General features: G+C 42.2%; 1 protein-coding gene and 1 non-coding gene across 3 annotated transcripts; one reads left to right on the top strand and one right to left on the bottom strand.

The window, feature by feature from the left end:
• Positions 1 to 3,901: 3,901 nt before the first annotated feature.
• trnay-aua (transfer RNA tyrosine (anticodon AUA)) lies at positions 3,902 to 3,973 on the bottom strand. The gene has a single exon. It is a non-coding gene; the product is annotated as a tRNA-Tyr (tRNA).
• A 290-nt stretch (positions 3,974 to 4,263) lies between these two features.
• Positions 4,264 to 10,418, top strand: LOC136759235 (5-hydroxyisourate hydrolase). Of its 2 annotated transcripts, none has more exons than XM_066714137.1 (4): positions 4,264 to 4,346; positions 6,976 to 7,118; positions 7,800 to 7,935; positions 8,458 to 10,418. In XM_066714137.1, the coding sequence occupies exons 1-4, from the start codon at positions 4,266 to 4,268 to the stop codon at positions 8,545 to 8,547; spliced, it is 450 nt and encodes a 149-aa protein (XP_066570234.1). In that variant the 5' UTR covers positions 4,264 to 4,265; the 3' UTR covers positions 8,548 to 10,418. The 2 variants fall into 2 exon arrangements, with proteins under 2 accessions (XP_066570234.1, XP_066570235.1); XM_066714138.1 differs by lacking the exon at positions 4,264 to 4,346 and adding an exon at positions 5,758 to 6,041.
• Positions 10,419 to 10,427: the final 9 nt, after the last annotated feature.

A 10,427-nucleotide genomic window follows, 5' to 3' on the forward strand; every position in this document is an offset into this window, starting at 1 on the left:
CCAGAGGCGCGCATGTGCGCTGCAGCTGTGACGCCCTTCGGTCACATGACGGGAAATGCAGGAGGGGAGGTGCAGATCGGTCATTGCTTTTCCAGCTGGAAATACAGTGATTTTTACATACACACACGTTTTACCACACACTGATGTACATGATGTAGCCTGTTAGTTGTATGTTTTTTTTTTTTGTCAGTGAAAGAAACGATCTATTTCTGCTGCGTTTAGCCTTTTAATCAGCTTTTGATGTGCTACGATTTTGCAACGAAAGCTGTCAGTTTGACTGATTTGTTTTTCGAATGTATATTGTCATGCTAGCTATGCATCCGGAAGTATGTATGTCTAATTGAAAGTATTTTTAAATGGGTGTGTTTAGAATGTGCAGAATAGTCCATGTGATCGTAGGGAGTGTTGTGTAGATGCAGTGCTCTGCTGTGGCTTCTTGGCGTAGTTAAGGCAGATACAGGCCTCGTTTATGTCTTACTAATGCAGTTGGAACATAAGAAACATAAGAGTTTACAAACGAGAGGAGGCCATTCGAGCCATCGTGCTCGTTTGGTGATCCAAGGATCCTATCCAGTCTGATTTTAAATGTCCCCAAATGTTCAGCTTGCACCCCATCGCCGGGGAGTTTGTTCAGACTGTGACGCCCCTCCGTGTGAAGGAGTGTCTCCTGTTTTCCGTCTCGAAAGCCCTGAAGCCCGATTTCCATGTGTGTCCCCGCTGATCTGGAAAAGCTCCTCTGGTCTGATGTGGTCGGTGCCTTTCATGATTTCCAAGACTTGATTCAAGTCCCCACTGTTCTGCAGTGTGCTGAAACTGAACACGTGTACTGTAGCAAGTACATTCACTTCTCATTTTCACACTCATTTGGGCTCAGCTGTACCTTTTGATATTGATGTACCATTTCCGTCTGCTTTCATACCCGTGTACAGTAAATGGACGAAGGATGACTTGCTTACACGTAGCGATGCATCTTGAATTCAAACTGCAGTGCCCTGTGACTGGCGTGTATCATTTTCAGTAGTATTGTAGCGCTCGGAGGGTCTTCCAATAGATAAGCCCAAGTCATATTTCAGGGTGCAACAGTGCGCCCTTTCCATTGTTTATGTAATGCCGCGCTGCTCGTATTCGGGTTTTTCCTGGCTCAGAATGGGCCCTTGGGGGGTGACTACACACGACAGTAGGCATGATCGGTCCACGTACAGTAAAGGCAGTGAGTTACCTTATGACAGAAATCTATGCGTTTTCTTGTTATTTCTGACCGTTGGATAAACACAAATGTCTGTCATGCTTGAATAAATGAATCCCCATTAACAAAACTGGTTGAAACCAAAAAAGAATTGTATTACAACACTGGAAGGTGGGCAGGGGAGGGAGTTTGAGGGAGAGGGGTGTGGGGTTGGGAGAGGGGAGGCTGTCAGTTGCAGAGGTCACATCCTGCTTCAGAGCATTTCACTGTCCTCTTTGTATTAAATCAACTCAATGAAAAGGATCTGACAAGGCCACGGTAGTCTATCTCGTCAGCCTCCGGTCCGTCAGTGGCCACCCTGCAGCACACGTCGAGGTGGTCATTCTTGAGCCGGTTCCTCAATGGCGTTTTCACCTGTTGAGAATTGAATGGAGAATGCAGTGATTGTGCCGTCGGCATATAATATGAACAATCCTGGAACGTTCTGGGGTGGGGCATATACTGTATATTGCAGATTACACATCATGTTAACTTTATTTTTCCAGCTTGAGGGCAGAGAACAACCGCTCAACGTCTGCGGTCTGGACGGGGGCGGTGAGGGCAACGGCTGCTGCCAGGCTGAGGCGGGGATAAGTGACTGAGGCCTCCGGAGACACCAGCCAGAGGAGAACCTCCTCCGGTGATTTAGACTGCAAGCAAAGAAAAACGATGGAATAATGTCATTTGAGTATGAAGACTTATTTCCATGTTGAATGGTAGTTATGAAACGTACTGCAAATTGTCACTGACCCTTAGGTCTGGGCTCTTGACCCTGTCCGTGAGTACGTCCCACTCTTGGAGTAGGACAGACTCCTCCAGTCTGGGGCTCTGCTTAGCCAGAGCCCGCATCTCCTTCAGACCAAAGTTTGGAGCGGGGTTTGCCAGCAGTTTACTCACTGTGAAAACACCAACGTTTTGCAGGGCACTGGTGCCGGGGTAGCGGTTATCGATGTTTTCCACAAGCATAGAGAGGAATGGTTCCATCGCCTAGAATGAAAATAAATCATGTCAAATTCATGGATTATAAATATTATATATAGAGAGAGTATATACACTGTATAGTACTTGTAATACGAGTCCTCTATCCCTGCTAGATAGCACTTCTCAGTTTTATCATGCTTCTTGTGTTTTCGATTTTGTTTTCCTGCTTGCTCCCTTTCCCGTAGCCCTTGACTGTGACCCTACATCTTGACAGCACTTAGCTTTTACCGTCCAGGATGTAGGGCGTCACTTACTGTACTTGCTTGTTTCAATTATAAATTGGAATTTGTCAAATGTATTTTGAATTGCTATGTTTCGTTTAATTGAATTTGTAATGATTGATGCCTTTTACTTAACTGTATTTTTTTTGCACTTTGTTTTACACTTATGTTGTAAGTCGCCCTGGATAAGGGCATCTGCCAAAAAAAATAATAATAACAATAATAATAATAATAATAATAATAATAATAATAATAGTAATAATAATATATCTATACTGTATATATCTCATACCGTTTTCCGGAACCTCTCCCAGATGCCCTCTTTTAAGTGGGCAGGAATTTCTTCCTGGAGTGCCTTCAGCCCGGTGTCGGAGGTCAGCCAGGACTTCCACCTGTCCCTAACTTGGGTCTTCTCCTTAAATAGGACCAAGGATGCCTTCAGTGCTGTCACCTATAATACATAATTACAACACAATCATGTCACAGATGGCGGAGTCATCCTTCCATTGTTATAGACGTATACCGTTTTAGACTTTTATTGTCGACAACTACATACATACCTCCTGATCCACTTGAGAGAAGATAGGGGCTCTTGTTTGGAAGATCTGGAACTGCCTGTGCAGCTTCTCGTGCAGCACCTTAAAAGTCAGTTCATAGTAGAAAAGTACAGTAACGGTGTAGAAATAGAAAGTACAAATGCTATGAAGAAAAGTCACTGTCTTACCTGCATCAGACACAGGGCCGGGGGGGAAAGAACTCATTTGTGGCAAAGTTGAAGGGCCCATGAGCAGTGGGCTCCTTCCTGGCCTGCAGAGACAGGTCTGCCGACAGAGCTGGGAGGATCCGGCGGACAACATCTGTCGCCTCCTTGCTGCTCTCCCACCTTGTCTGATTGCCTCCCTGAAAAGCAAAGGTAACACTTTGCAATCAAAGTCGCTTGGTTATGTAATAAAGATATGTATCGCACATTATGGCAGTTAATCGAACCTGCAGTTTTAATTGTTGGAGATTGAACACTTTTTCCATCCTGCCTGTCATTACCAATATATATATATTTATATGCTTTTCTTTCCTCAGTCTTGCCCAGAGTGCAGAGGTGTGTAGCAATAAAGTCACAGTTGTCTTGACTGAACAGTGTGGGTTATTATTGTTAAGTCCTGATGGCTGTAGCTGATGTTTAAATAAATCAATGGAGATAAAATGACAAGACCGACTTAGCTAGAACACACAGAAATGTTGATGCCGCAGCGGAGGAGGGGCGGGACCAGTAGCACAGCGGCCGGCCGTCCTGTGTCTCTGCGCGCTTCAGCCTTCGCTTCATGCAGAGCAAGAGCCGCAGCGATTTTGTTCCCCAAAACAGCAGATCCCTCGTCCCACGTTCAAGTTGCCGAGTGGATGGTCGTGCTGGTGAGTTTTATGCCATGGAAATGCAGTGCAATAAATAAGACGTGATCTTTCACAATGTCCAAAAAGATGGAAGCACCTGGACTCGAACCAGGGACGTAATGATTTATAGTCACCTGCTCTGCCGCTGAGCTATACTCCCACCATGGATGAGTCTGGCTCGTATGGGGCTGATAAAGTTGTGTGAACGCGTGTGAACTGGTTTCACATGGCTATTGAAATGGGTGGTGACGTGATGCTTCTTGCTTTCCATGACGGCACATTCGGCCTCTATCGTCTTGTTCTCTGCACATCAGCCCCACAAGGGACGATCCAGGCATTGAGTGACGTCAGCGCTAAACCAGAACACTCCCAGCAGCCCCTGCGCCAGAGACAGCCCGTCTCCGTGTCCGGCCCGTGTCTGATGGCGGCTCTAAAGCTGCCGCTGCCGCTTCATGTCCCGGGAACAGCCCTGTGGCTTTTGTAGACGCCAGAGAGGCTGTGGCTTGTATAGGACTGCTATGCTAGGAGCACCGGTGAGTGGAGTAGCCGCAGCACTCCCGGGGTGCGAGTGAGCGAGTGCTTGTACTTGCTTTTGTGGGGACAGTTTTATGGCTGCACACCAACAACGTGGGGACAGAAATCGAGGTCCCCACTGTCCCGCCTATTGCAGTGAGTAGCGCAAGTCTCAAAAACATGTGCGCCATCAAAATGTCAGCTGCCGCCAGCGGTGCCGCTCCGCGGATAAAGCTGTGAGTGAAGACTCTGCCCCAGAGGCGCGCATGTGCGCTGCAGCTGTGACGCCCTTCGGTCACATGACGGGAAATGCAGGAGGGGAGGTGCAGATCGGTCATTGCTTTTCCAGCTGGAAATACAGTGATTTTTACATACACACACGTTTTACCACACACTGATGTACATGATGTAGCCTGTTAGTTGTATGTTTTTTTTTTGTCAGTGAAAGAAACGATCTATTTCTGCTGCGTTTAGCCTTTTAATCAGCTTTTGATGTGCTACGATTTTGCAACGAAAGCTGTCAGTTTGACTGATTTGTTTTTCGAATGTATATTGTCATGCTAGCTATGCATCCGGAAGTATGTATGTCTAATTGAAAGTATTTTTAAATGGGTGTGTTTAGAATGTGCAGAATAGTCCATGTGATCGTAGGGAGTGTTGTGTAGATGCAGTGCTCTGCTGTGGCTTCTTGGCGTAGTTAAGGCAGATACAGGCCTCGTTTATTTCTTACTAATGCAGTTGGAACATAAGAAACATAAGAGTTTACAAACGAGAGGAGGCCATTCGAGCCATCGTGCTCGTTTGGTGATCCAAGGATCCTATCCAGTCTGATTTTAAATGTCCCCAAATGTTCAGCTTGCACCCCATCGCCGGGGAGTTTGTTCAGACTGTGACGCCCCTCCGTGTGAAGGAGTGTCTCCTGTTTTCCGTCTCGAAAGCCCTGAAGCCCGATTTCCATGTGTGTCCCCGCTGATCTGGAAAAGCTCCTCTGGTCTGATGTGGTCGCTGCCTTTCATGATTTCCAAGACTTGATTCAAGTCCCCACTGTTCTGCAGTGTGCTGAAACTGAACACGTGTACTGTAGCAAGTACATTCACTTCTCATTTTCACACTCATTTGGGCTCAGCTGTACCTTTTGATATTGATGTACCATTTCCGTCTGCTTTCATACCCGTGTACAGTAAATGGACGAAGGATGACTTGCTTACACGTAGCGATGCATCTTGAATTCAAACTGCAGTGCCCTGTGACTGGCGTGTATTATTTTCAGTAGTATTGTAGCGCTCGGTAAGACTAAATACTTTTATTTCATAATTATTTTGCACTATATTTTGAACTTATGTTTAACTTACGTTGTAGTAGGCTTGGTCTGTGGATAACTTGTGGGGGCGGCGCCCCAGCATCGCGTATTGACCAGCCGCCTCAGGTCCCAAGCTATAAATGACTGCACCCATGTTATTCGGGGCTCAGAGCTCAATCACCAGTTTCCCTCTCTATAATATTTGATTACCATTATACAATAAAACATGTATTGATTCCCGGCGGTGCTGTGGATTCCTAACTTATCCATTTGAAAGACAGTAAAATGCACAGTTAGCGGCAGTGTGAGCAGCGCTGCTTGATTTGCAGGCTGTCAGGCGGCGCCGAGAGACACCGCGTCCATGAGTGCGGCTCGCTTGCGCCACATTAAGGGTCATCTTCAGCGACAAGCAGAGGTACAGTAACAACAGCTATACACATGAAAATGATTTGTCTGAACTAAATATCAACAGCGCTTCGTACGATTACCGGTGCATTGTAGCGACTGTAAATATCCGAGAAGTGTGTTTTGGTGTGTCGTCTGTATTGTTAGCGCGCAGTCCCCGCACTGTTAAAACGCACGCAGTTTGCGTTTTGCTGAGGAAATGCCACTCTGTGCACAGGCTCAATTACAGCACACACTGCAACATGGCCGCCGGTTAGCACTACCTGTTTTTCTCGAATTTGTCACCCGAATTTCAATAATGGAGAAAAATACATTCCAATGCACTTCTGAGTTCAGGCTACGCGACGGCAATGATCCAGATGTGACTCTAAATAAGTGCTGAGCACGCCACGATTACAGGCAGACCATCTAAACACAAATCACAGAAACTACAATATATACGACACTAAGTGTTGTAAACAACTTGTAAACTATAATCTGTATGTATTCTAGTTTTAATATCAATATAAATGAATATGTAATTAGAGAAAGTGTAGTGAATACTGATATATGTAGCTACTATATTATACTAACTTCAATGGGTCAAAAGCAACCATCTGATTGGTGGTTAGGGACTATTCTTAAGTATATGGTTTGTATAGGTAATAAGATATTAAAAGATAATAGGAATAATAATTATTCAAACCAGTCACAAAGTATAGTAACTTATTGCTGTGATGTTTTCTATTTAAACAATTCAGAGTTCCAGTTTAATGGTGCTGGAGTTCATGGACATGCTAATTATTGGCTAATTTGAGCCAAAAAAGCAATGAATCAGTCCATTTTTATTTAGTACAGCAATCTAGCCACAGAGCAGTCTCTTTGTGGCAAGGTGGAAAGCCTGGTTGTGTTATTTTCCAGAGGCCTGCTGTAACCCTGCCTGCTTTGCTTTATGGTCTTTGTAGTCTCAGAAGATGGCACACTCCCAGGGAAGCCCCCTCACCACACATGTCTTGAACACAGCGCAGGGGGTCCCCGGTGCCCAGCTGCCCCTCAGCCTGCACAGACTGGAGCCTGGGACTGCCAGCTGGACGTTGCTGGCCTCAGGGTAGGACAGACCTGTGATTCCGCCTGCATGGAAGTGAAAGTGCCAAAGTGTTCTTGTATAATGTGTTGTCTTGAATAGGCCTAGATGAAATCAAGACCATAGGCCATAGTCCTCCTAAAACAAGCACTGTAGCTCTCCTGTGGAAAACTATAGTCCTAACCTAGACAGTACAGTTAACCTCAGACAGACAGCAAGACAGACTCGTAAGACAGTACAGTTCTCTTAAAGGGGAACTAGAGCACTCATCAAAATGATTGGTTTATGTACTCATGTGTAAGTTCAGTTCCATAATTTTACTAATTGTCACTACAATAATGGCCACTGTAAATATGCCAGAGGTCTTCTGTGAATCAAGATGTGACGTTTTAACACTTAAAACTTTGAAGTTATTTAAATGGTGTAATAGAACAGAAAAATCACTCCTATGAACACATGAGTAAACCAATCATTGTGGTGAGTTCGCTAGTTACACTTTAAGACAGACAGTATTGCACTTCTTCAACAGACAGATGGTTAGATTTTCTAAACAGAAAATACAGGAGGAAATGCAGGACGTTGGCTATATATCCAGCAATAGACTGTTGCAATGTAGGGGGACAGCACACTTAATGATAAATCATTAACTAGCTCCAAGAGAAAAATATTACCTTTTTTTTTTGTTTTGTTTGTTTGTCCTTTCAGAATCACCAATGGCGATGGCCGCTGCCCGGGGCTGTTGACCTGGGATGAATTCTTGCCAGGAATGTACAAAATGCGGTTTGAAACAGGGCAGTACTGGCAAGTTCTGGGAGAGAGCAGTTTCTATCCATATGTGGAGGTGAGTAGCACAGCTGGAAGAAACTGCCATCATAGTAAGTTCAGGTGACAGAACAGCATCGTTTGGGAGCTCCATGAGTATTCTGGAAAGGCAGACCTTCAGAGAGAGAAGCCTTGATTCACAAGGACATGTTTCTGCTCTGGAGAATGGCTTCTCACTGTATCTTTTGCCAAGATGCTGTAAAGTTTGTTTCCTGCCAAAAAAAGAAGCACTGTACCTCTCAAGGACATAGACTTACATACTAGGCTGTGATCCTACATACTATACCAATTAATCAATTATTATTATAATCAATAGGAAACAATGTTGATTCTTTAGAACATTACAAATCCGATACAGTTCTGTAGCACGTTTGGTCACTAGTAGCTTTATAAGCTGAGGATCTCCTCAAACCATTTCTTATTTCCTTGGATAAAGTCTGACAAATTAATAAATTAATGAATATTATTATTAGTAGTATTTTGTTGAAGGATTCCACAGAATATGTTTCAATGCATCTCTTCTCTTTGTGCTTGTTTGCAGATTGTCTTCAATATCACAGACCCTTCTCAGAAGTATCATGTGCCCCTGCTCCTCAGCCGTTTCTCCTACAGCACATACAGGGGCAGCTAAAGCAAGGGGTCCTCCTCTCACCCCAGGACAGCGCAGTACAGCCCAGGACATCTTTTAATCTATTAAAGGGAAAGTGTAGGGTGCATCAAACAGTTGTTAATACCTAATTTCTTTATTAGGTAGAAAATCATGTATAATTTAATCATAGAGCAATTAAAGGATGCGCTTGTGGTGAAAATAGTTTGACCTTTGACCTTCCATTTAAGATTCAAACTCATGATTTGACCTAGAAGCAGGGATCAAAGTTGCAATCTGACTTCTGATTATGAGTATACATTACATTTACATTAGAAACAACTTTGACCTTCACCTTTGACATCTCCTTAAAGGTTAAACAATATTTATGATAGTGTGTTTTGTTGATTGCAGATTGCGTACAGAACTTGGGACTTACATGGTCTTATAGGGTGCAGATAAGACGAAAGTATATGAATTAATATATATATATATATATATATATATATATGAAAATTTTTATGTTCAATGCTTACATTATTTTGACCTTATATTTTTATGGGATTTAACAACAAATGTCTGTGACCTTTTGACTCCTCCTTTATATCAAATGGATAGTTCCTTGTATCATACATAATAATAATAATAATAATAATAATAATAATTATTATTATTATTATTACTACTACGTATTTGTTAGCAGACGTCCTTGTCCAGGGCGACTTACAAAATATAAAAGCAGTCCTCCATAGACAGTATTTTGTTTCCTTGAAAGGGTTCTGTCCTGGGTCCTTTGTTATTCTTGTCATATAGGTTGCCTTTAGATGAGATTATTCATAGACATGGGGTGAACGTTCATGCAGATGACAGACAACTCACTTCTCTGTTAAACCAGGTGATACTAATACTACTCCAGTTTGTATGCAAGTGTTTTGCTGAAATAAAAAATTGGATGGCTCAAATGTTTCTGCAATTAAACCAAAATAAGATAGAAGTATTAATAATAAATTCACAGAGATTGATTGAATAGACAAAAATAGATTTGGGAAACATGACCTCTAATGTGAAATCCGTGGTGAGAAATCTGGGGGTAATTGCTTAATCTCATTTGAGCTTTGAATCTCATATTGGCATATTACTGAAGTGTCCTTTTATCACAGACAGCACATGTAGCTTGCCTACACATTTTGCAGATATTGATGACTAGCAAAAACACAGGCAAACTCAGGCAAGTGAAGCAGTTCAAAGGGGGGCCTTGTGTAATATTATCTTTCTCAGATAACCATGGTTGTGTTTGTAACCTATCATTTTAACAGGACAGTAAATCAAATGTTTGTATAATTAATGTAATGGTAATGTTAAATTAATGTTTGAAGTTAGAAGAACACTATTAGTGTCTATACATAAGTTTACATTGTGTAACTATGCAAAATATAAGCAAAACCAAGTAAAGTCTACTTAAACATACTAATAGTACAACAAAGTATAAATGTGGTACTGTTACTAAAAGTATAAAATTAGTACACAAAATAATTTAGTTTACTTTGACTAAGTATACAAATAATACAAAATAAGTACATACAATTAGTCACCCTGGATAAGGGCATCTGCTAAGAAATAAATAATACAATTAAAATATATTGTATAAATAATATGCTAAAATTAAAAACAAAAATATGCATAGAATTCAAATATACCTGGTTTAAGTATACTTAAAATACATTATTAGGAAATATAATCCAAGTGTATATCAGAAAGTATGCTTTTATTTTCAGGAGGGTAGTTAATGATTATGCCAGCTTTTCATGTTTGGTTATTGATAAGAACAGAGCTAGTGAAAAATCGATCACATTTCAGACTGCTGTGTGTAATGTACTGATCAAGTGTCACTAATAAATGAATAAATCACAATTTTATCACTTAGT

The sequence above is a fragment of the Amia ocellicauda genome, chromosome 9, assembly GCF_036373705.1.
Source record: "Amia ocellicauda isolate fAmiCal2 chromosome 9, fAmiCal2.hap1, whole genome shotgun sequence".
In the NCBI taxonomy this organism is placed as follows: Eukaryota; Metazoa; Chordata; class Actinopteri; order Amiiformes; family Amiidae; genus Amia; species Amia ocellicauda.

What these genes read in the sequence shown, in the direction of transcription:
- LOC136759235 (XM_066714137.1), top strand. Translation starts at nt 4,266, where the DNA reads ATGTCCCGGGAACAGCCCTGTGGCTTTTGTAGACGCCAGAGAGGCTGT. An exon ending in CTGCTATGCTAGGAGCACCG is followed by an intron (nt 4,347 to 6,975) that starts GTGAGTGGAGTA and finishes TGGTCTTTGTAG; the next exon opens with TCTCAGAAGATGGCACACTC. An exon ending in GTTTCTATCCATATGTGGAG is followed by an intron (nt 7,936 to 8,457) that starts GTGAGTAGCACA and finishes GCTTGTTTGCAG; the next exon opens with ATTGTCTTCAATATCACAGA.